The sequence below is a fragment of the Festucalex cinctus genome, chromosome 1 (assembly GCF_051991245.1).
Source record: "Festucalex cinctus isolate MCC-2025b chromosome 1, RoL_Fcin_1.0, whole genome shotgun sequence".
NCBI classification, from domain to species: domain Eukaryota; kingdom Metazoa; phylum Chordata; class Actinopteri; order Syngnathiformes; family Syngnathidae; genus Festucalex; species Festucalex cinctus.
In genome coordinates, this window is record NC_135411.1 from 3698600 (window position 1) to 3724867 (window position 26268).

At 33.5% G+C, this 26268-nt stretch overlaps 2 protein-coding genes across 8 annotated transcripts in view; one reads left to right on the forward strand and one right to left on the reverse strand.

The window, feature by feature from the left end:
* Positions 1–13541, forward strand: part of zmynd11 (zinc finger, MYND-type containing 11) — a 34013-nt gene extending 20472 nt beyond the window's left edge. For both annotated transcript variants that reach the window (XM_077512099.1, XM_077512107.1), the window contains 7 exons: positions 53–130; positions 1456–1574; positions 3018–3414; positions 3621–3695; positions 6951–7232; positions 8524–8709; positions 11554–13541. In XM_077512099.1, the coding sequence (XP_077368225.1) occupies positions 53–130; positions 1456–1574; positions 3018–3414; positions 3621–3695; positions 6951–7232; positions 8524–8709; positions 11554–11676 (1260 nt within the window). In that variant the 3' untranslated portion in view covers positions 11677–13541. The remainder of the gene's footprint in view (positions 1–52; positions 131–1455; positions 1575–3017; positions 3415–3620; positions 3696–6950; positions 7233–8523; positions 8710–11553) is intronic.
* A 1540-nt stretch (positions 13542–15081) lies between these two features.
* Positions 15082–26268, reverse strand: part of LOC144013395 (disco-interacting protein 2 homolog C-like) — an 89640-nt gene continuing 78453 nt past the window's right edge. The window contains exons 32-37 of one of the 6 annotated variants that reach the window (XM_077512211.1): positions 20822–20883; positions 20686–20743; positions 18726–18800; positions 18485–18659; positions 18292–18415; positions 15082–16014 (exon numbers count right to left, since the gene is read on the reverse strand). In XM_077512211.1, the coding sequence (XP_077368337.1) occupies positions 15726–16014; positions 18292–18415; positions 18485–18659; positions 18726–18800; positions 20686–20743; positions 20822–20883 (783 nt within the window). In that variant the 3' untranslated portion in view covers positions 15082–15725. Of the gene's footprint in view, positions 16031–18291; positions 18416–18484; positions 18660–18725; positions 18801–20685; positions 20744–20821; positions 20884–26268 lie in introns of all 6 variants that reach the window. The other 5 variants (XM_077512202.1, XM_077512220.1, XM_077512239.1 and 2 more) reach the window with 5 other exon arrangements.

The following is a 26268-nucleotide window of genomic DNA, read 5'->3' on the forward strand; positions in this document are numbered from 1 at the left end:
CATTGGCGTGAAGGTGTCCAGTTAATGACGGAGTGTTTTTTTTTTATCCCAGCTGAACGAGTTGCTGCTGTGTAAGAACTGCTTCTACCTGTCCAACGCCCGCCCCGACAACTGGTTCTGTTACCCCTGCGTGAGTACAAACCAACCCACTCGTCACCAGCATTTAGCCATCTTGATGTAGCAGTAAGATCCAAAATGGTGGTCATCCAACGGTGACAATGGCCGGACTGGGATTCGTTTTCAGCCCTGGAGTTTTAGGACTCAGACCGGCCCATTTTAGTTCACATTTTAATGAACATAGACAATTTTTACAGTTTGTGTATCGATGTCAAATAGATGAGCATTCCCTCAAACAATATTCATATTGCATTTGATACAAAATGTAGTTTACAATTGAATGCTCTTACGAGAGCACGGTCTGTTAATTTCAGTGCTTCTCAAATAGTGGGGCGCGAGATTCCATCAAGGGGGGCGCGTTTGACCTCGGAACATGCTTTTTTATTTTTTTTATTTTTTTATTTTTTTTATTTTTTTATTTTTTTTACTGTCCTAGAATAAAGTGCAATTGCACCTCCACTACATTAGGGGGCAGTGGCGCTCTCATTATTGGCAGAGTGTGCGCAGGAAGCATTTGCTCAGTGGTGTCGGGGTTTTGTTTGCACTGAGCATGCGTGCTTTGCACACAGCAAAAAAAAAATCGGCACAAATTATTTTATATTTTTGTTTTGCAGGTTAAAGTTGTTGTTTTTTTTTTAATATTGTGCTCCTGAGTTAATGTTGGTTATCAGTTTGAATACATTATTATTTATTGATTTTATGTAATTTTATTTTTCCGTATCTTATAGTCGCGTGGGCGTGTGTGTGTGTGTGTGTGTGTGTGTGTGTGTGGGGGGGGGGGGGGGGATATCAGATGTTTTCTTCCTACTAGGGGTGGCATGACAGAAAATAATTGAGAAGCACTGGTTTATTTGAACATAAATGGGCAAAAAAAAAAAAAAAGGACAGAAAGAAACCATGAAGGAAATGTACATTAGCTCATTGGCTGCCAAAAACCTATTAATGCGTTCTATTTTATGTTTTGTGTCCCAAAGACGTATTTATACGTTTTTTTTTATGCTAGAATATACAGAAGGCTTTGATGCAGCCTCTCAACTGCAAAGAACGGTTGAAAAAAAATGGTAGTTATTAAATAAATGGCCAGCAGGTGGCAGCAGAGTATAAGAGATCAACCAGGGCCATGTTACAACAAGCTCTTTTTGCCAGTGTTTTCACCAGGAATGTGAATAATGATGAAACTTGGTTAATATTCTAATACTAATTGCTGCAAAACGGAAACAGATAGAAATATACTTTTTTTTTTCTTTTCTTTTTTCTGATGAAAGAAGAGACTCTAATCTTCCTTTTGGTAGACCGCGCCTGTGTTAATGATGTGGCACATGGCCGTTTTGTCTCCAGAGTCCGAGTCACGACCTGGTGTGGGCCAAGATGAAAGGTTTTGGCTACTGGCCGGCCAAAGTGCTGCAGCGAGAAGACAACCAGGCGGACGTGCGCTTCTTTGGCCACCAGCACCAAAGGTTTGCCGCACCTTCTTGACGCCGCAAGTTTGTCCCGCAGATCCGAAGCCGTAACGGACGGGCAACTCGTTGCGGTGATGATACAGTGATGATAGTTTTCCATTTTTTTTGTCTTTCTAATATGCGGCGACAGCTGTAAATGTGCAACTCGTGACGGCGAGATTTTTTGAGCTATTCACCTGCTGGCAAGGGAAAAAAAAAGACACAATATTTAATGCTGTGCTCCACATGAACTATATTCAATGCAAACATCGCTCACATGACCTCATAGATGACAGATTACAATCATGTCAAGATGAAGGTGATAGCTTTCATCCCATATTTGGAATTGACTTTTTTTTTCTTTTTTTTTCTTTTTTTTTCCAAACCAAACGAGGCAAGTTTCTTTAGGAAGGACGATCTTTTTTTTTTTTTTTTTTTTTTTTTTTTTTTTTTTTTTTTTTATATATATATACAAAACATGTTTAAACGTAAAATATATTAAGACAAAATTCTTTGAAACACTATAATTATGAAAATTCCTTTTGGACGAAACATTTATTAAATTAGTAATTTTTTAAAATTTAAAAAGGTTCAAATGTATAAATTTAAACAACTCAAAATTAGTATTAATCTTTTTTTCATTATTATGCTGATGTAATTGCAGGGCTGCTCGATTATGAAGAAAATATTAATCGCAATTATTTTGTTAATAATTGAAATCATGATTTAGGACGATCATTTTTTTTTTTTATACAAAAAAAGAAAATGTTTAAACGTAAAAAATATTAAGACAAATAAAATTATGCAAGTTCCTTTTGGACAAAACATTTATTAAATTAGTTTTTATTAAATTAAATTTTTATTTAAAAACAACTCAAAATTTGTTTGTTTTTTTGAAGATTTATGCTGATTTTTTTTTTAAATTGTAGGGCTGCTCGATTATGAAAAATATTCATCACAATTATTTTTGTTAATTGAAATGATTAGGACGATCATTTGCTTTTTGGTACAAAACAAGAAAATTTTTAAACAAAAAATATTATTTGAAACACTAATTATGCAAGTTCCTTTTGGATGAAACATTTATTAAATTAGTTATTTTTAAAAATTTAAAATGGTTCAAACCTATAACTTTAAACAGCTCAAAATTATTATTATTATTATTATTTATTTATTTATTTATTTATTTATTTTTTTACGATTAGACTTATTTTGTAATTGTAGGGCTGCTCGATTATGAAGAAAATATTAATCACAATTATTTTGTTAATAGCTGAAATCATGATTGATTTTATGGTACAAAACAAGAAAATGTTTAAACATAAAAAAAATATTAAGACAAATAAAATTCTTTGAAACACCATAATTATGAAAATTCCCTTTGGATGAAACACTTATTAAATGATATCAAATATAGTTTCCGAGCTCCTTCGTGACTGCGTTGCGTGTCGTCGTCGCCAGGGCATGGATTCCCTCGGAAAACATCCAGGACATCAAGGTGAGCCTGCAGCAGCTGCAGGTGAAGCGCAGCAACGGCTGGAAGAAAGCCTGCGACGAGCTGGAGGTCTACCAGCGCTTCCTCAAGGAGGGACGATTCTGGAAAACCAAGATGGAGGAAGGCGGCGGCGGCGGCGGCGGCGGCGGCGGCAGCGGCGGGCAGAGTCCCACTCACAGGAAGTCGCCGAAAGATGTCAGCCAGCAGCAGCAGACGGCGGACAGGACGGCGAGGACGGCCAAGACGGAAAAAGCGTCCGTTTCGGACATGTCGGAGAGGACGCACGGCTCCAAGAGGGCCACGGAGAGGAGCGAAGAGGCCGAGTCCAGCATCTCGTCCACCAGCAACGAGCAAGTCCGACAGGTGATCGCTTTGCAAAGACGGATTTCTACTTGAAATATTGCCGTGGTCCCAAAAACGTATTTATACGTTTTTAATCTTTTCATGCTAGAGCATACAGAAGGCTTTGTTGCAGCTTCTGAACTGAAAAGACTGATTGAAACAGTGGTAGTAATTACAAAAAACGGCCAGGTCATCTTTTGAATGTGACGGGTTTCTTCTCTGTGCAGATGAAAAGCAGCCAGGAGCCCAAAGCCAAGAAAAGTCGGCGGACGCCACAAGTGGAGCCCAAAGAAGAAGCCAGTGTAGGTTTCTCCTGTCCTTGTTTCAAAAAAAAATAAAAATACGCACTGTGAGGAACACACCAGTTTTAATATTGTGTATCAGTTATGGTACAAAAAGAAACTACTTTCTCATTGGAAAAAAAACATCACTTTAAGTCTTTCTTGAGTCGTTTTATCGTAGATAATCGTGGATTTATGACCTGAGTAATATGTCGATAATCGCGGTATCGTGAGATAATCCTTTTCTTGTATCGCATATCGTATCGTGAGCTACCCAGTAGTCGTGTTGCGATACTGTAAATTTTGATATTGATTAGGTACCAAGTAAATACTGGGCTAGTATCGCCGATATCGATATTTTGAAAATTATGGTATATAATTTTTAATTTTTTTTTGGGCAGTCAAACATGAATATTTTGCCTATAATAAATTTCACATTTTCATTATTTTTCATGTCCAATTAGTACCTTTCAAAACACATTTTGCAGCTTGCTGTCCACTGCAAATGACATCACGAGGGCTCAGGTAACCAATCACAGCTCAGTTTGTGAATGTCACATGACCAAACCTAGAAAACAAGCTGAGCTGTGATTGGTTACCTGAGCCCTCGTGATGTCATTTGCAGTCGACAGCAAGTTGCAAAATGTCTTTTGAAAGGTACTAATTGTACGTGAAAAATAATGAAAGTATCAAATTAATTACAGACAAAATATTCACTTTTTGTTGCTATAATGGGCTAAATAAGTGAAGTATCCCTTTAAGGTAGCTTGATAATGGAATGACTTATTCACAATCAATTTTCCACCTTCCAAGTGTTTTTGTGTTGTTTCCTTTTTAAACAAAGAACAAAAGTAGTTTATTGCTAAATAGAAATTAAATACAAATTTATAATACATAAAAATAAATAATTATTATATATATATATTGACAGATAACACGGGCTGAGCAGATGCCACCAAAGACAAGACATTAATGAACTAAGGTGATGTTACTAACGTGAATGATAAAGTCCGTGAATGTGTATTGATGGAATGGATGCCATGTTACAAGGTGATATGAGATAGTCGGGTTGTCACATGAACACATGTACAAAATTCCTTTAGTATAATGCCAACTTCATTAACATTTCGACGTGCCTCATCACTGCTTGGTAAATATATAAGTTAGAGCCAGCATAACACACACACACATTTATTGCAACACGTGTATTTATATTGGAGTAGGTTATTAAGGTGAGGCCTGTCGCAACAAGACGACATGAAAAGTATCTTTGTTCAAGTTATGTATTCATATTAATCATCAATGGTGTTTTATGGGCAATATGTTATATCATGCTTTGAAAGAGTTTTTATTCCTAAAAATGATAAAAGGTAAATAGTCTATCACAGGACAGAGGAGCCATAACAGCATATTCTGAAAAACGCCAGATGTGATAGTCACAAGACTGAGAAGAAGTAGACTTTGTCTAAAAATGTGTTTTGCAAAGCAGACAGAAAATGGCTTTGTTCATAGGAGGTTCAAGATGTCATGGGAAAGGAATCTGGTGTTTTGCGAGTTCCATGATATCCGAAAAGCAGGATTTTATGGGAACTGAAACCGATTGTAAGCGCAAGATGTCTCGTGATTCAGTTGTTCTGCTAAAACCAGCGCAAACTGGCTGGGACGCGTTCACCCGCACTCACACATGCGATGTCCAGCCTCCGAGGTTATAAATGAGTAGAATTAAAGGAATCTCATTGCAAAAAACAAAAGAGCAAAAGGAAGGATTCATCGATGGAAATGAGACTTCTGCCATTTTTTGCCCTGGCCCCTCTTTGCCAAATTGAGGAATGTCTTTTAACAAGTAAGATATGAGTCATTTGTAGCTGACAAGTTATTTTGATCTGTTGTTAGAGGATTTGAATTTTTCCCTATTTGTATCCATTTGTATTAAATGAACAGCAAAGAGAGTAAATAGCCAGATTCCTCAATTTTTCTCTTTAGGGCCCAGGGGTGGCAAACTGCGGTCCTCGAGGGCCGGAGTCCTGCAGCTTTTGTAGATTTCCCTACTCAAAGTGCAGCTGATTCCAATTAACAGGCTCGTTATCAGGTTTCTGCAGAGCTCGCTGATGAGCTGATCAGGAATCAGCTGTGTTGAAGAAGGGAAATATCCAAAACCAGCAGGCAGGACTGCGGCCCTCGAGGACCGGATCTCGCCACCCCTGCTTTAGGCCCTTTTTGCCTAAAGATGATTTGATCCAGGTGGTTCATCACAGATTAGCTACCTGTTATAACCACTCATTAAAAGAATTAATACTTTTCCAAAGCTTTTGCCCTTCTTTTTACTTTGTTGAATTTTTTCCATTTGTGATTTGGATCGAGGAGCAACAGATTGTGAGTACATGAGATTTGACTTGCCTTAAGAATACTTTGTGTATTATTACCATTTGTTTGTAATCAATATATATACTCCATAATGAATGATTTTGCTTCGCTGTTGTTTTGGATATTAATCATGTAATAAATCAAGAAAGACAAAATGTGGTTTAGAATTTTATACGTATTGTAACATTAATCATTGATTTCTTAAATCCTAATTTCACTTTCCTGCTTTAAAACTTTTATGACTATTTGAGTCATACTTTGATATTCCTCAACGACCTCTTATCGAATAGATAACGATTCCAAATAAATGACAGCTGTATCCCTTAAATCCTATAGTGTTACTTCGGCTTAAATAAACAAAATAAAACAAGCCCTTGCGGTCCTAACAAGGATTATATATATAATAAATTTAAAAAATACAAAAAAAATAGAAATTAAACATATTATCAATGTTTTCCCCCCAGAAACATTACAACCATAAGAAAATACATTTTCAAAGTGCACAAAGTGATCGTAGGAAAAGAAATGTAAACAAATACTTTATCATATACTGTTCAAAAACTTTAAGTACAAAAAACCCCGACAAATTCTGGCAAATTTGACAACAAAAATATAAAAACAAAAAAAATACCAAAAGTGCAATACAGTATTTGTTCATGCAATTTACGACAAAGATGAGATGCTATGTCACATGACTTATCAATAATATCGATATATGTATCGATCCGCCCTCGATCTGCTCTTCGATATTTCCTGCAAAGATGACACTCTTCACGATAATTGCACTTATCGATTCGCCGCTCGATGAGGGGAAAATAGACACAATTGTTTTGTTTTGTCTGTAATGTGCCCCGTTGTCGACTGAAGCGGAATTTTTTTCATGTATTTTTTTTTTTTTGCGCGCGCTCGCAGGACCCCGAGCCGGAAATGGAGGCGGTGAGCTCGAGCCAGGAGATCCCGGCGCCGTGCGCGCCGCCGCCGCCCGAGAAGCAGTCGGTGGCCACGCAGACCAAGAAGGCGGGCGGCGGGTCGCCGCGCGCGCTCCACCGCGGCACGCAGACCAGCTCGGAAGCCGCCGCCTGCCACAACATGTGTCACGAGAAGTACACCAAAGTCTTCAACGACGTCAAGGAGCGCATGAAGGCCGACAACAAGCGCGAGACCGAGCGGCTCGTCCGGGAAGCCCTGGAGAAGGTCAGGACCGCCGCCGGTCCACGTTCCTTCGCTTCTAGGCCGTTGACAGCTTGCGGGGAACCTTCCATGACGGTTAACGCCAATTTAGGGGTCGACGTTTGAAAGTTAGCCAATTGAAATATCTTTGGCAGATTACAGACGAGGAGTCTGGACACGAATAAACTATTTTCCTGAGTGGAAAAAGTTCGAAACAACAAGAAAAATGGACAATTGAGAATTAAGACATATTTATTTATTGATTGTCCCAATTTTTGGCCAGGCAGAAATTGATGACAAGCTGTAATTTACAAGGAAAAAAAATCATACATTTTACAAGGACAGTCTTTTATTTATTTAGTTAGTTATTTATTTATTTTAAGAAAAAAATATTTACAAGGATTTGTTGACTTGGACATTTTTATTTATTTATTTATGTATTTATGTATTTTTACAAAAAATCTTTTTTTAAGAAACTGTCTCCCCCGAAGTTATATATTTCAATCCCAAGGATGAACTTTTTATTTTCTTTATATATATATATATATATATATATATATATATATATATATATATATAAAATTTTATTTTATTGTCACAAAATTGAAAGTCAGGGAAATTAAATATCTTTGGCAGATTACAGACTAGGAGTTTGGACAAGAAAAAAATAAATTAATAAATTAATAAATAAATCTCAAGAATTAAGTGACTATTTTCCTGAGTGGAAAATATTATTATTATTATTATTATTATTGTTGTTGTTATTTTTGCAAAGATTGGGATTTTTTTTTTCTTGGTAACAACCGTAAAAAAAAAAAGTTGCATTTTTTTTTTCATTTGGAATGGAATTTTATATTTATATATATATATATATATATATATACATACAGATTTTTTAAGTGATATTTTGCAAAAAAAAAAGTGGATATTTAAAAGAAATGGTGAAAATAAGCAGAATAAAATTGAAAAAGTAAAAGTGGGAAAAGTGTGTACATGTTGAAAAAGTGAGAAAACAGAGCACAAAAATAACAAATACAGCCAAAAAAAAAAAAAAAAAAAGAATAACTAAGTGAAAATGATTTTTTTTTTTTTTTAAAGAACCTCTTAAACTGATCAATTATTCATTTTTAAAATAGGAGTAAAAAAAGCAGAATAGAATAGAAGAAGTGAAAAATGGCAAAAACAAATATAACTAGCGCCATGTTGACATTTGGAAAAAAGAAAAAGTGGAATTTTTATTAAATGTCCTGAAAAAAAATCCTGAATGTGAGTTCACGCTCAGATTTCTCCTTTTTGTTTTTGCGCGTTTTTGCAGCTGCGCGGCGAGCTGGAGGAGGAGAAGCAGGAGGCGGTGGAGAAGGCGCTGAGCGGCGCCCAGGCCGAGCTGGAGCGCAAGTGCAAGCAGGTGAAGGACAAGTGCAAAGAGGAGCTGCTGGACGAGGTCAAGAAGCTGGTGGCGCAGCACAAGCAGCTCGTCTCGCAGACCAAGAAGAAGCAGTGGGTGAGGACGGCCACCGGGCGGCGCCCTTTGCTCTCGCCTCAAACCTTCTGTTCCGATGAGGGCCAAAAACCTTGCCAAAGAAAAAAAAAATGGAAACAGTTTTAAAGGGCTATGGGAAGTTGAAAAAACAAAAAAAAAAATTATTTCATTTTTAGAGTACAATTTTCACTTTTTTTTTTTCATTTTCCCCCTTTCTTCCTTTTCCTGTTTTTTTTTTCCATTAATCAATGCTACGTTGGCACACATTTTTGCAACAAAAAAAAAAGTTTTACATTTTTGTTTTTAAACGTTACATATTAATTTTTTGCTGTAATAATTTTGCAACAATAAAAAAAAAAAAAAGTGGGAAATGTGCCAAAAAATTAGATGATGAAAATCAAATTGGAGTAAATGTCAAGAAAAGAAACAATTTTTAATTTTTATTAGTTAGGTTTTTTTTTCTCCCCCCCCTCGCTTTTCTTTAAAAATGTCTTTTACTTTAGTTGTATTTCTTTTGTGCGAATAAAATGCATAAATAATAATAATAATAATAGTAATAATACATAAATAAATAAAAGAAGCAAAAAAAAAAAATCAACTAATTGTTTATTTAATTTTGGGGTACGTCTTCTTTTTGTTAAAAACTCGTTAGTTTAAATTTTCTTACTTTTTAATCAATGCAAATTCACTTACTTTTACTTATTTATATTTCCCTTTTTCTTGCATTCCTCTGTCACTTTTTCACTGTGAAAAAATGTTGGTCTCAAATTTTGTCTAAAAAAATTGCAGAAAATCTGTCAAAAAAAATCCCTTTTTTTTTTAATTAATTAATCTTCCTCACCCCCTTACTTAATTTTCCTTCTTTGCATTTCAAATTTTGACTTATTCTTCATTTATTTTTTTTTCCCCAGTGAAAAATGTTGGTCTCACATTTTGCTTAAAAATAATGGAAAATGAGACCCCAAAAAAATAAATGATGAAAAAGTCACAGTGGAAAAAAGCAACCCCCAAAATTAAAACTAAACCCAACCGAAATGTCCTTTTTTTTTTTTCTTTTTTTTTTTTTTTTAAGCCTTTGTTTTTTTCTTTCCCCCAATTTTGTTTCACTTTGTACCCCAATCTTTTTTTTAAACTTTTTTTAATTTTTTTTTTATTTTTATTTTTTTATCAAACTTAATTTTCCTTCTTCTTTACATTTCAAATTTTGACTTATTCTTCAGTTGTTGTTTTTTCCCAGTGAAAAAAATGTTTGTCTCACATTTTGCTTAAAAAAAATAGTGGAAAATGTGACCCCAAAAAAATAAATGATGAAAATGTCACAGTGGGAAAAAGCAACTGCCAAAATTAAAACTCAACCCAACCAAATTTCCTTTTTTTTCTTTTTCTTTTTTTTTTGTTAGCCTTTCTTTGTTTTTTTTCTTTGCCCCCTTTTGTTTCATTTTGAACGCTTTCGTTCACCCCAATATTTTTTTTTTATAACTTTGTTTAAAAAAAAAAAAAAAATCTTATTTTTCCTTCTTCTTTGCATTTCAAATTTTGACTTATTCTTTTCCGGTGAAAAAGTGACTCAAATTTTGAACCACCAAATAGTGGAAAATGTGATACCCCCAAAAAATAAATGATGAAAATGTGGGAAAAAGCAACCGCCAAAATTAAAACTCAACCCAACCAAAATTTCCATTTTTTTTATTTTTTTTATTTTTTTTGTGTTTTATTTTTTTTTTATTTTTTTGTTAGCCTTTCTTTGTTTTTTTTCTTTGCCCCCTTTTGTTTCATTTTGAACCCTTTCGTTCACCCCAATATTTTTTTTTATAACTTTGTTAAAAAAAATAAATAATAATAATCATCTTATTTTTCCTTCTTCTTTGCATTTCAAATTTTGACTTATTCTTTTCCAGTGAAAAAGTGACTCAAATTTTGCCCCACAAAATAGTGGAAAATGTGACCTCCCCAAAAAATTAAATGATGAAAATGTGGGAAAAAGCAACCGCCAAAATTAAAACTCAACCCAACCAAAATTTCCATTTTTTTATTTTTTTTATGTTTTATTTTATTTTATTTTTTTTGTTAGCCTTTCTTTGTTTTTTTTTCTTTGCCTCATTTTGAACCCTTTCGTTCACCCCAATATTTTTTTTTATAACTTTGTTAAAAAAAAAAAATAATAATAATAATAATAATCTTATTTTTCCTTCTTCTTTGCATTTCAAATTTTGACTTATTCTTTTCCAGTGAAAAAGTGACTCAAATTTTGCCCCACAAAATAGTGGAAAATGTGACGCCCCAAAAAATTAAATGATGAAAATGTGGGAAAAAGCAACCGCCAAAATTAAAACTCAACCCAACCAAAATTTCCATTTTTTTATTTTTTTTATGTTTTATTTTATTTATTTATTTTGTTAGCCTTTCTTTGTTTTTTTTTCTTTGCCCCCTTTTGTTTCATTTTGAACCTTTTCGTTCACCTCAATATTTTTTTTATAACTTTGTTTAAAAAAAATAAAAAAATAAAAAAATAAAAAATCTTATTTTTCCTTCTTCTTTGCATTTCAAATTTTGACTTATTCTTTTCCAGTGAAAAAGTGACTCAAATTTTGAACCACCAAATAGTGGAAAATGTGACGCCCCAAAAAAAATAAATGATGAAAAAGCCACAGTGGAAAAAAGCAACTAAAACTAAATCAAGATTCTTTTTTTTTTAAAAAAAAAAATTTCCTTTTTCTTTGCATTTTCCTACACTTTTGTCACTTTTTTTTTCTCTTGTAAAAATGTTTTGCAAAAGTAAAAAGTTTTTGTTTTTTGTTTTTTTTGTGCATGTATGTTTGCCATTTGTGCGACTCTGAACGCATTTGTTTTTGTGTTTGCGTTCAGTGTTACAACTGCGAGGAGGAGGCGATGTACCACTGCTGCTGGAACACGTCGTACTGCTCCATCAAGTGCCAGCAGGAGCACTGGCACGCCGACCACAAGCGCACCTGCCGCAGGAAGAGATGAAAAGCCCCAGGACACGCCCACTTCCTCCCTCCTCGCACGCCATTGGCTCCTCCTCCAAGTCCTTCCTGTCGGCGTCGTGCGACTCGCGTCTCGCTCGCCTTCGTGGCTCCGATGTTTTCAAACTTTTTTTTTTTTTTTTTTTTAAACATTTGTATTATTTAACGCCGAGTTTTTATTTAGTGGCGACGATTTTTGTCTTTGTGTCACAGAATGTTATTTAAGCGTGAGCAGCATTAAACCATTTTTTAATCTTTTATTTTTTGTTTTTAAGCGTTCATCGAAAAAAAAATGTGAAAAAGACGACGAGCGGACGACAGACACAGGCAGGTTTTTTTGTTTTTTTTTTCTTTTGCAATCAATCGTTTCTACCTAAAATCGAAAAAAAAAAAAAAATTGGGGACAGGGTCGCAGCATCGATGCTGACTAAACTCATCTTTTCTTTTTTTTTTGTGTGCACATTTTCAACACTAAATTGAATCTATATTTTTCAATTTTTAACGTGGCTCGGATTTGTACAAAGAAAAATTTTAATTCAAATAAAAAGCGGAAACGGAAGAACAAAGAAAAATTACTCGTGACGGAATTTATGCAAATAAGATGACCCAAGTGGTCTATAGGTGGCGCCAGAGGATGTTTTTATTAGGGATGGGCGAATACCGATACCAGGTATCGGTATCGGGCCGATACCAGCCCTTTTTTCAAGTACTCGAGTACTCGTGACGCAGACGAGTACAAGCGAGCGATGGCAGACGTGAAGTGAGTCCTCCTTGCCTGTAAGTGGCGCTAGCTAGCTTGCAGCAGTTTTTCACCAAAACTTCACCGGTTTGGAAATAATTCAAAATTGTCAATCTGAAACTAAAAGAGCATTTTTGTGTTTTATTTTGAGTGTTAAGACTATTGAAGACTAACTGTGCTGGGTTTTTTTTGGTTTTTTTTTGTCAAAATTAAAGGGAATATATTTGTTTAAAAATATCTTTTAGTAATTTTTTTTTATTTATTTGTCAAAATGTACTGCTGGTATCGGCAGTCGGTATCGGTGAGTACTGAGGGTCTGAGTATCGGTATCGCTCTGAAAAAAAGTGCTATCGAACATCCCTAGTTTTTTTTTTTTTTTTTTTTTTCCTTCTGTGAAATCAACTTTTTTTTTTTTTTTTTTCTTTTTTGTATCATTAGCGTCAATTCACTACTTGTTCCCGGCCGATGCACTACATGTAAATAACGATTCCCCACCCGCCACGTCATGTTTGATGCTCCACCCACACTCAAGCTCCGCCTCCTCCTGGCTTGAACTTTTCTCTTGCAGGGCTTCTTTTTCAAACTCATTTTGCAAATATGTTTCAATGTGTTTGTATGTTCAAAGAAAAACGTTAATTTACAGATTTAAAAAAATGGGAGATGTTTGCAAATGTAAAGAAGCAAAAATGTTTTTGTTTGTTTTTGTGCAGGACGAGGCATTTTGATTGGTTCATTGTTCTGCTTCAAACGTTTCCAAACGACACATTTCACAGCAGTAAGCAATACATCATAATTAGCATTTAGGCTTATGAGGGGCAAAAAAAACGAATCATCATCTTCTATGTTGTCATTCCAGTGCATGACTTTGCTTTTTTTTCTTTCCGTGTTTGGCAGATGATGATTATCGCCAACATTTCCGAACCAATTGGATTGGCACAAACCACAACAAAAACAATAGTGTTATCACTTCCTGTTCCTGTATCACTCACTTCCTGTCCAGCCCACCCGCGTTTTCGTGCTCCAAAATCAGTTTTTTATTTTATTTTTTTTTGATGCTCTAGCTAGCAATATGTATATAAATCTGTTCTATGTGCTAACATGGAGGAAATAAATGTATCAACAATAATCCATACTTTGCCTCGTTTGTTGCCGCTCTCGGCTGAGATGTTCGGACACCAAAATAAAAGCAATGTGGACACTTTCACTCATATGCCATCACCAAAAAAATGTAAATACAGCAAGAATGAAGTCACTATTTTCCTGGGTGAAAAAAAATTGAATTGTTATTTACAACACTAAATGAATTTTGTAAGAAAAATGGACAATTGAGGATTGAGACAAAGTACAAATTCCACAAATAGAATTTAATTGTCCCATTTTTTTGTGGCAGGCAAAATTCATGACAAGTTTTAATTTACAAGAAAAAAAATCATACATTATACAAGCAGGTTTTGTTTGTTTGTGTTTTTTTTTTAAGAGAAAAAGATTTACAAGGATCTGTGATTGGCTGGCAACCAGTCCAGGGTGTAATAACCCCGCCTACTGCCCAGAGCCAGCTGAGATAGGTGCCAGCACCCCCCGTGACCCTTGTGAGGAATAAGCGGTCAAGAAAATGGATGGATGGATTTACAAGGATTTGAATTTGATTATTTTTTTACAGAAATATTTTTTGAAGAAAAAAAAGATTTATAATGATTTAATTTTTTTTACATATTCTTTTTAAGAAAAAAAAGATTTACATGGATTTGATTTATTTTTTTTACAGAAATATTTTTTGAAGAAAAAAAAAGATTTATAAGGATTTGATAAAAAATTTTTACATAAATATTTTTTTAAGAAAAAAAAGATTTACAAGGATTTTTTTTTTTTTTTACAGAAATATTTTTTTTGAAAAAAAAGGATTTGATTTTTTTTTACAGAAGTATTTTTTGAAGAAAAAGATTTACAAGGATTTGATTAATTTTTTTTTTTTTTACAGAAATATTTTTTGAAGAAAAAAGATTTATAAGGATTTGATTAATTTTTTTTTACATAAATGTTTTTTTTAAGAAAAATAGGATTTACAAGGATTTGATTAATTTTTTTTTTTTTTACAGAAATATATTTTTTTAAGAAAAAAGATTTACAAGGATTTGATTAATTTTATTTTTTTTTCTTTAACGAAATTTTATTTCATTTTTTTAAGAATTTTTTTTACAAGGATTTGATTATTTTTTTCTTTACAGAAATATATATATATATATATTTTTTTTTTAAGAAAGAGTGTCTCCCCTGAAGCTATAAATTGGAATCTTGGGAGAATTAGACCATTCCACTCCATTATTGTTTAAAAAAAAAAAAAAGTCCAGTGGTTCAAGAAACGGTCTTGGAACACCAAAAAAAAAAAGAATTATTTGATGGAACCAAAAATTGAAGTTTGAGTTGTGGCTTTTTTTTTTTTTTTTTTTTGGCTATATTTCAATTTCAACAAGAATATATATATATATATATTTTATTTGTCTTTTTTTTTTTTAATCAGTTTCCTCTCAAATTTGGTTGCACTCATACAAAAAAAGTAATAAAAATTGTATTTATTTTTTTTGTAATTTACAGGCATGAGTTTTTGTATTCATGCAAAACGTTTGACGTCTTGTAAAATATAATTTTCTCCCACAAATGTGCACAAAAACATTGAAGGCAACATCTTGACACGTTTATTGACATGAAAACTCAAATACGAGCATTTGAAAAACAAAAAACAAACAAACTTTTGTGAGCAAAGTGCTTTGCTTTAAAAAACCCAAAATATTTGCACGAAAATCAAAATGGCTGCCATTCAAGTCTTGGAAGACTTTGCCGAACATTTTTTGACGTTTGCGCTCGACGAGGAAGTGGAAAACAAAACTTGGAGTTAAACATTAGATTGCAAAAGTAAAACATTTTTTTTTTTTATGAGCAAATATTTAAATTCTTTGTTGTCTGACTGCTCATAGACAAAATAAATTAAATCACTTTGTTTTTATACATAATTACACTTTTGTGTGGCTTGTTGAATATGAAAAAAACAAACAAAAAGTACCTGAAAATGCAAGCTGGTATCAAAAAGATTACAAAATGTCATTCAGCAGTTTGGCTCGTTTTGGTTGTTTACAAAAAAAAAAAAAAAAAAAGGCAAACAACGCTTCTGGTGTTTGTCCACTAGATGGCGCCTCAACCCACAAAAGCGCAGATTTATTTATTTTTTGGCAAGTTGAAAGGCCCGAACAGACTTTTTTTTTCTGTGTTTGTTGCAGTCCAACAATTTCAATGGCCTTTTGTTGTTGTTTTCGTTTGTCCTACATGTTGTATGCGACGTAGACGGGGTCGAGGCGGTCGGCCAGGAATCCGTCGCGCAGGTGCATGCGCTGCTTCTCGCCGCGCGAGTTGACGGGGACGGCGCCGGCGTCGGCCACCACCACCACGCCGGCGATCAGGTAGTGCTCCTCCAAGATGGCGTTGGTCACCAGCGGCACCACGTCCAGCGCCTCCTGCTCCTGCGCCTGCGCCTGCGCCTGCGCCTGCTCCGATGACGACGACGACAGCTCCACCACCGCCACCAGCAGTTTGCTCCACGTGAACACCGCGCTGGCGGGAAGAAAAACTAAAAATAGTCACTTTTTTTTTGCATCTCCTGTGGAAGAAAAATCAAACATTTTGACCTTTTGCCTCCCACATTGGATTTTTTTGAGGGGTTTACAAAATAAAACTGGACTATATAGATAAAAACTGAAATTGGATTATATTATTGAAAAATAATAATAATAATAATAATAATAATAGTATATATATATATATATATATATATATATATATATATATATATATATATATATATATATATATTTGGGTTGTAAAAAATAAAATTGGATGATATTATTGACTATAAATAAATATATATATATATATAAATATAAAAATAAATATATATATATATATATATATATATATATATATATATATATATATATATATATATATATATATATATATATATATATATGTTGGTTTATTAAATAAAAATTAAATTATTTGTTTATCGGTATCAGCTGAAAATTTTCCATTCAAAAATTGACTTTTTTTTTTTTTTTTGCCATAAACTAACATTGCATCGATTTTCCTCAGTAAAAGTCATATTTCTTTCAGGGGAAAAAAAAATAAAAAATACGACAGTGAAGACAAAATATTTTACAGTTGGGGGGGGGGGGGGGGGGAGTCATTATTTTGAAATAAGAAGTTAAAAAAAAAAAAACAGGTTTTGAATTTAGTTAAAAAAAGAAAAAAGAAAAAAAAAGAAAGAAGTTATCTTTTTTTTCTTAGATAGAAAAAAACAATCATCTTGAGAATATGAATAAAAAATAATAAATAGAAAGAAAAAAACACATTTTAACCAACTGTCTTATTTCCAATATAAAATAAAAGTGACTTACAAAAAACTCAAAAAAATGTGCGAGTATTTATTTTTTCTCAATGAAAGAGCATTTTTCAATTTTTGTTATTTTTTTTATTTTTTTTTTTATAAATGCCACTGGAAACCGTCGTTTTATTTTGTTTTTTGTTTTGTTTTGTTTTTAGAGAAGTGACTTTTGAGAGAAAATATCATCTAATAAGTAGTTTTACATTCATAAAAGAAAAACATTTTTTGGTGAATAAAAGCCGCATTTTTAGATAATAGATTTTGTGTGTCTTTTTAAAAAAAATTTAAGGATACTCGGCCCTCAGTTTATTTTATTTTTTTTATTAATTATCTAACATTGTTTGTTATGAACATTTGATGTATCCATTAGTATGGTATTTTTTTTTATTGTATTTTAAAATTTTATTTAAAAAGAAAAAAGTAATTTTTATGTCAAATTTCTTCTGATCAAAAGAAGGAAAAAAAAAATCTTAATAAAATAAAATCAGATTTTTCCTTTCATTTTTAGGGATAAAGTCTTTATTTATAATTCTCTGAAATTGTTTATGAAAATTTGATGTATCAAAACAGCCCCAGTGACATTAGTGTAGTATTATTTTATTTTATTTAAAATAATAATAAGAATAAGAATAATAATTTGAATGTAAAATTTCTTCTGAGCAAAATAAGAAAAAAAATCAGATGTTTTGCAGATGGAAAGTCTTCATTTGATTTTTCAGGATGGGCAAGTCGCAAAACCAGGCTGGCGGGTATCGATTTATAATTAGCTCACATTGTTTAGTGGGGAAATTTTGATGTATCAAAACAATACGAGTGACATCAGTATGGTATTTTTTCATTTTATTTTTAAATTAAAAAAAAAAAGAAAGAAAATAGTCATTTGAATGTAAAGCTTATTCTGACTACAAAATAAATACATAATAATAATCTGAATAGAATCAAATCCAATTTTTGTAGTTGGGAAAGTTTAAGAATGGGCAAGTAGCAAAACCAGGCCGGCAGGTATCGATTTATAATTAGCTCACATTGTTTAGTGGGGAAATTTTGATGTATCAAAACAATACGAGTGACATCAGTATGGTATTTTTTATTTTTTTTAATTAATTTTTTTGAAAAGAAATAATTTTAATGTAAAGCTTCTTCTGACCCAAAAATAAATAAATAATCTGAATAGAATAAAATCCAATTTTTGCAGATGGAAAGTTGTCATTTCATTTTTAAGGATTGTCCTGATCTCACATTGTTTATTATGACACATTTTGTGTATCAAAAGTGTACCAGTGACATCACTATAGGATTTCATTTGATTTGATTTGATTTTTTAATGTTATTAAAAAAGGAAAATAGTCTTTTTTTTTTCGGAGCAAAAAAAATAAATATTAATAATCTTAAATCAAATGTGAAATGAAGTGACGGGAAGGAAGGCGAGTGGCACCGCCGCCGCTGACCACTGGGCGATGCTCTTGTGCGTCCTGACGACGGAGGTCTCGATGTCGACCGGGTGGTATCGCATCCCCCGCAGCTCCATGGCCTCCTCCAAGGCGCCCACCACGTAGAGCGCGTCGTGGCGCTCTGGCGGCGGAGGGGGTCAAAGGTCACCGCGCGCCCGCATTTTCCTTCGTCCCCGTTTTTTCCCATTACCTCCGTTGGCGTCGGTGAGCTGCGTCCGGCGCAGGAAGCCCAAGTATCCGCTGCGCGACCACTCGCTGTGCGTGTCGCCGAAGCTGAGGCGGGACGCCAAACGCTCGCCGCCGCGCGCCTCCTCGCCGTACACGCTCACGCGGCCGCTGGCGTTGTGGCCGCTCTGCACCCAAATCTAAACAAGACGAGAGTGAGCGACGGATCGGTCGCCGTCGCGTGGCGTCGTGTCGGGATGCGAAACCTCGCCCAGGTGAGACTCGCCCATCGGTCCTTTGGTCTCCGGGTTGGCGATGATGACGCGAACGCCGGGAAGGATCTGAAAACGCGACATTCACAGACTGGTTGGTCGTTTTTTACAGCGTGCGTTTCGGTTTGTTTATTTTTTACGAGTCTTTGCGCGGTCGGATCGCTCAAAAGCGACATCCGACCGTCTGTCCCGTCGCTCCAGTGACAGAAAATATACAGTGCTGTATAACTAGTCAATTAAATAATAATAATAATAATAATAATAATAATGGAAAACTGACTGTAAATTAAAAAAAAAAAAAAATGCTGAAGGAAAAAATATTCGTAATAAATTAAAAATCATACCAAAAAAACACATATAAATGAAAAAAATATATACTGTGCTGGGTATCAAGTAAATAAAAAAAAAAAAAAACACTTAAAAAAAAAATAATAATGGGAAAAAAATGACTAATTGGGAAAAAAACAAAACAAATGCTGAAGGATAAAGTATCATAATACATTAAAAATCATACCAAAACAAAAAAAACATACAATAAATAAATCAAAAAAATATATACTGTACTGGGTATCAAGTAAATAAAAAAAAAAAAAACACTAAAAAAAAAAATAATAATGGAAAAAAAATTACTAATTGGAAAAAAACAAAAACAAATGCTGAAGCATAAAGTATCATAATACATTAAAAATCATACCAAAAAAACACATATAAATGAAAAAAATATATACTGTGCTGGGTATCAAGTAAATAAAAAAAAAAAAACACTTAAAAAAATAATAATAATGGAAAAAAAATGACTAATTGGAAAAAAAAAAAACAAATGCTGAAGCATAAAGTATCATAATACATTAAAAATCATACCAAAACAAAAAAAACATACAATAAATAAATGAAAAAAATATATACTGTACTGGATATCAAGTAAATAAAAAAAAAAAACACTTAAAAAAATAATAATGGAAAAAAAATGACTGAATGAAAAAAAAAACAAATGCTGAAGGAAAAACTATTCGTAATAAATTAAAAATCATACCAAAAAAACACATATAAATGAAAAAAAAATATATACTGTGCTGGATATCAAGTAAATAAAAAAAAAAAAACACTTAAAAAAATAATAATAATGGAAAAAAAATGACTAATTGGAAAAAAAAAAAACAAATGCTGAAGGATAAAGTATCATAATACATTAAAAATCATACCAAAACAAAACAAACATACAATAAATAAATGAAAAAAATATATACTGTACTGGATATCAAGTAAATAAAAAATAAAAAAAAACACAAAAAAAAAAATAATAATGGGAAAAAAATGACTGAATGAAAAAAAAAAACAAATGCTGAAGGAAAAACTATTCATAATACATTAAAAATCATACCAAAAAAAACAAAACAAAAACAAACAAACATAGAATGAATAAAAAAATACACTAAACACTAAAAAAAAAAAATGAATGGAAGAAAATGACTAAAGAAAAAGAACAAAACAAAACAAATGCTGAATGAAAAACTATTCATAATAAACTAAAAATCATACCAAAACGAAATAAACACAAATGCAAAAATATCTACTGTGCTGTATAACAAGTCAATTAAAAAAAAAAAAAACACACAAAAAGAACAGAACAGTATTTGAACGCAACAGGAAGCGAGACACGTAAAATGTTGACCTACTAAAAAAACGAAAATACTTCATCGGACATTTTCATCAATTTATAAAACCCGTCTGAACGTCCGACGGGACGGATGTAAAAAAAAAAAGTGGATGTTTGTTGTAACTCTCAGTTGAGATACGAAACATTTCATCGCATTGTTTTATTGAATGTTTTTCATCAAAAAAACATTTGCCAGAATTTTGGCTTAGCTTAATGAAGGCGTTTCGCGCGTTTCCACTTTGGATTTTTCCATCCGTTTTAAAAGCCAAAAAACAGAAAACGTCCATTTGCACTCACCTTCCCAGACTCCATCAGGGGCAAACTGTGAGGCGACCCTCGCTCGACGAGGCGAACCCTGGAGAAAAACACAAAAACCAACCAACAAAAGTGACGACTGACTCAAACGAGCATTAGCCGGCGCAAGCTAGCGCACCTGTCGTGCCGCAGCGCCCTCATGTCCACGAAGACGGTGGTCGGGTCGGGACTGGACGTTCCCTGAGGAGAACGTGGCACAACGTCGGTTGCCCATTTCATTAGCTCCTCCCACCACACGTCCCGGCAAATAAATTGCGTGGAAAACAACAAACAAGCAAGAGTCGGGAACCGTTTTGGACAGATTAGACCTTCTTCCGCATCTGGCAGAAAAAGGATTTGCAGTTTTTTCTTTCAAATCATTTTTATTTCTTTTGGCGATGACGCGTGTGTACAAACTTTCACGAGTTTTCATCCATATTGTTTCGACCCTCAAAAACAGCGTCGGTTTTCTTCTCCGACAACACATCGCCATGGCAACAGCATTCAAAAAAAAACTTTCCATCTTTTAAACATGTTTCGATGAACTACTCAAAGCATTTGAAAATATGGAGGATTTGCACAAAATATTGATTATTATGCCCAGTCTGATGGGTGTGCAAACTTTCAGGAGTTTTTGCTCATTTTAGACCGATACCAGGTATCGGGATCGTGTCAATAGCAGCCTTATTTTAAAGGTATCGGTACTCATGATGGTATCGGACGCCCTCTTGTGGTTGTTTGACAATCAGGAATTGGGAATTAAAAAGGAGAGGAAGAGAAAATTGCCATGAACTTCCATTTTTTTAAATAAGAAAAATAACAGAAAATTATATATATATATATATATTTAAATTATCTAAAATTAATATAAAATATAAATTATTAAATTAAATTATTAATTAAAAATATAAAATTAGATGTATATATATATATATATATATATTTATTTATTTTTAAATTATCTAAAATTAATATAAAATATAAATTATTAAATTAAATTATTAATTAAAAATATAAAATTATACATATATATATATATATATATATATATATATATATATATATTTAAATGATCTAAAATTAATATAAGATATAAATTATTAAATTAAATTATTAATTAAAAATATAAAATTATACATATATATATATATATATATATATATATATATATTTATTTATTTATTTATTTATTTTTAAATTATCTAAAATTAATATAAAATATAAATTATTAAATTAAATTATTAATTACAAATATAAAATAATACATATATATATATATATATTTATTTATTTATTTTTAAATTATCTAAAATTAATATAAAATATAAATTATTAAATTAAATTATTAATTAAAAATATAAAATTATACATATATATATATATATATATATATATATATATATATATATATATATATATATAGTATCGGTATCAGTCTGAAAAAAAGTGGAATCGAACATCCCCACTTCAGACCCTCAAAATCAGACTTTATTTTGTTTTTGTTTGTTTTTTTGTACACAGCACGTGTTTCGGCCTTGAAAAATGTGATTCATTTCGCAAAATAATTCATTGTAAACACATATTTCAATGAGAAAAAAGAAAAAAAGAAAAAAAAAGGAGCTCGCAGCGGTCACGGCACGAAATGAAATGAAAATAAAGAGATTGACGTGGTGCTTTTGTGCTGCAGTCTGTTGAAATCAACACGTTCACGACACAACTTGGTGTTTTCCTTCAGATTGACAACCACACGCATGCAAATGGAATCTTTCGACTTCATTTGAGGAGCATCAATCAATCAATCAGTCAATCAGTCAACAGCGGCGTGTGAATTTCTAAAATTGTAATCTATTGTGTTTTGGGGACAGATTTAGTCATACTGACAATCAATTGTCCAAAACCCCAAAAATGTCACTCGACAAGATTCCTTCCAAGAATTGAAGTCACCCGCAAAACCGCAAGTCCAAAAAGCAGCCGACGCAGGTTTGTATGGCGTGATGCAAATTTCTTTTGAAAAAAATGAGCGTTTGGAGGTGGGGGAAAGCCCAAAAACAATCATAAAAGAGCTTCAATGGCAACGCCAAATCCATTCCAGCTCCAATCTGGGTACTGACGACGGCGGACTTGATCGATCCAGGTGAGGACTTTCTCCATCGTGAATATTTTCAGTACTGACGGGAATGGCGGGAAAAGGGCCTCATTTCCACACAAAAAAAAAGCTGCAAGTGGACTTTGCATCTTGCACTTTGGAACGTTTGTCAAACGCAATTGCAGATTTTTGCCGTCAGATTATTGAATGCACCAAAACTATTTGAGTTTTTTTACTTTGAAAGAACAGAAAATATACCCCCCCCAAAAAATGATCAAAGAAAACAAAAAAATATGAACAAATTTTTGATTGATTTTTGTTTTCCGAGTGTTCGGATTGTGTTGATGTAAGTGGACTGGTCCTGATGGGTCGCAGACCGATCGTTAAACGTCTCGTCGGACTTTTCTTGGCTCGTGGACTTCAAGTGGATGAGAATCGATGGCAGACAGTCGTGTTAATTTTGTCAACAAAAACTAAACAAAAATCATCTCGTCAACACACGAGACTAGACTAAAAATCTCATTAACTCATTCACTCGCCGCCATTTTCACATTTCGCAATCCCGTTCGCTCCCGTTCGCTTTCACTGGATTTTGACTGATTTTGCAAGGCCCACAGAATATTGAGTTCAATTGCTAGAAAAACATGGAACCTGCCAAAAGAAAGATTAGAGTCTCTTCTTTCATCAGGAAAAAAAAAGTATGTTTCTATCAGTTTCCGTTTTGCAGCAATTAGCATTAGAAGAGAGCGAAGTTTCATCACTTTTCACAAATCTATTCAAAATTTTTCAAGATGGCCCCGGTTGATCTCCTTCGCTCTGCTGCCACCTGCTGGCCGTTTGTGTCATAACTACCATTTCTGCAACAGGAACTGAGAGGCTGCATCAAAGCCTTCTGTATGCTCTAGCGTCAAAAAAACAAAACAAAAAAAACGTATAAATACGTCTTTGGGACACTTAAAACATTAAAAAAAACATATTTACACGTTATTGGGAGTAAATGAGTTAATAAACAATAACTGGGACTAAATAATGTGCATTTTTGTCGACGAATGAAGACGAGACGAAAAAGTACTTCATTTGATTAAAAACTGGACTCAAATCTACGGACATTTTAGTTCATGAACAAAAACGAGAGAAAAAATGATTTTACATATATTTTATGTTTACAAAACGAACTCGAACTATAATTGTAGTAAAAAATGTCCTTCGTTTTGGTCATTGGTAATTAATTGAACGCATGAGCCTTTGCTGATGATTTTAAATGCGATTTATTTTTGATCGTAATCGGAATAAGGACGTTTCAAAGTGTGTCACACAGGAAGTGATGTCATCTTAGCAGCAGTCAATAGAAAAGCAACAAAAGATGATGTCACTCACATGCTGTTTTTTTTTAAATATTGTGTACAAGTAATACACATAAAAATAAATAAATAAAACTAATAATTAAATTAACAAAAAAAAAAAACTCAAAACGAAATCAAAACTAACGAAAATGAAAAATTCCCAAACGATAATAACCCTGCATGTGACACACCCCCTTTTTCAAATCTGACAGGGGGCGGATTCAAGGTCAAAGGTTAAACAAAACTAAATTATAGTAACGGAACATGAATCCGACAACTAAAACATTCCAACAATGACGCTCATCCGACCGCTAACCAATGCTGGCTAACTTACTAGCCGTTAGCATGGAGCCATCGTCGCCACTCGTCGATATATTGGAATTGTGCGTCAAGTTGTTTTTCATCAAAAAAGATGAGCTAAAATTTTTACGTGAAATCGTTTTAGATCCGAAAATGCTCAACACAATCTGCTGTGATAAATAATAAAGGTGTTAAACGATTGTCCTGCCTAAAATTAGACTAAAACTTTGACAGTTTTTGTTAACTCATTAGCTCCCAAAAACGTATAAATACGTCATATTTTAAATGTTTTGTATGTCCCAAAGACGTACTTATACGTTTTTTTATGCCTAGCATAGAGAAGGCTTCTCTCGACTGCAGAAAATGGTTGAGTGGCAGCAGAGTATAAGAGATCAACCAGGCCATGTCAAGCGTGATTGAAACTGGACTAAAATTGAGACGAAATTTCAAAATGGCGGACAAAATTAACACTTAACAGACAGACAGACTGACGTCCAAAATGTTGTTCATGAATGTTGCTAATGCGAATTTACTGACGCAAACTCGTGCATCAGGTGTGAAACAAACATGTCCGCCATGACAAAGCAACCTATTAACCAGCAATTAGCAATTAGCAATTAGCAACCATATTTTGAGAAACAAACTGAACTTGCGTTTTTTTTGTTTTTTTTTCATCATTTTGACAGAAAATAATCCGGTTTTGCTACAGCAGAGGACGGAAACGCGTCACAATGACCATCAAAACGTTGATTTTGCTATTTCTCCTCCTTGGTAAGTCAAATATTATTGCAAAGTGAAGCTTCACGTCGTCATCACTGACCAAAACTTGTCGTCGACGTCTTCAGGAATCCACCAAGAGGTCAGTCAAGGTCGGCGACTGCCCACGACAGCTGACGAGCAAGCCAAATTGTCCGGCACGGAAGGAAAAGTGACGGAGAATGAACCCGCCGACACCGTCACCGACGTTCAACACGATCCGTACGCCGATATCAGGTTGACGCTTGAATCGGAAAAGGTGTTCCCGAGCCTTTAACTCTTTGACTGCCAAAAACGTTTAATAACGATCAGTAAAATCACCACGTATATTGCCAAAAACGTGAAATAACGTCAACAGATTTTTTTTATTTTATTTTATTTTTTTCTCAGTGCGACGCTGCCTGGTCAATGGGTTGTGGAATCTAAAACAGTCTAAACTATGGCCAGCAGATGGAAGCATTGTATCGCTTTTTCGTCAATGATCAAAGCCTCTGTCAGATCAAAGTTTTTCTTTGATAACGTGTGGCAGTAAAAGAGTTAAAAAGGTTTGGAGGGAATGAAAACGATTGGACGAGGGAAGATGATAAATGTCATTTAGTTGTTGTTTTTTACTTCAATAATGTTTTTGTTTTTTTTCTTACTGTTAAACAATCAAAGACGTGTTAAGTTTAGTGTTGCATCCGAGTTTTGGTTGGTTGAACACAAACTAAATCAACTCCATCAAATAACTCCAACAACTGACCTCAAGATTGTCACGTTTGAGTGGTTGAACTCGACTCTGAATCGTTTAATACCAACAATTTTTATATACCAATTTTTGTTGTGAATGTATAAAAAGTAGGGGTGCACCAATCGATCGGCCAGCCGATTTATCGGCCCCGATTTCCTTCATTTTGGAAGATCGGTGATCGGCCGATCTCTTCAAAATAAGCCGATCTTTTCCACCAATCTCATCTCCGTCCTCAGATGTCAAAAAAAAAAAAAAAAAAAAAAAGTCAGCCACTGTCCTCTTCTGCTGAGACGATTAATCGGATTTTCATTTGGATTTGAGAGAAACACTTCCCGTGCAGTTAAAACAACCCGTTTGTTTTATTTCGCCGA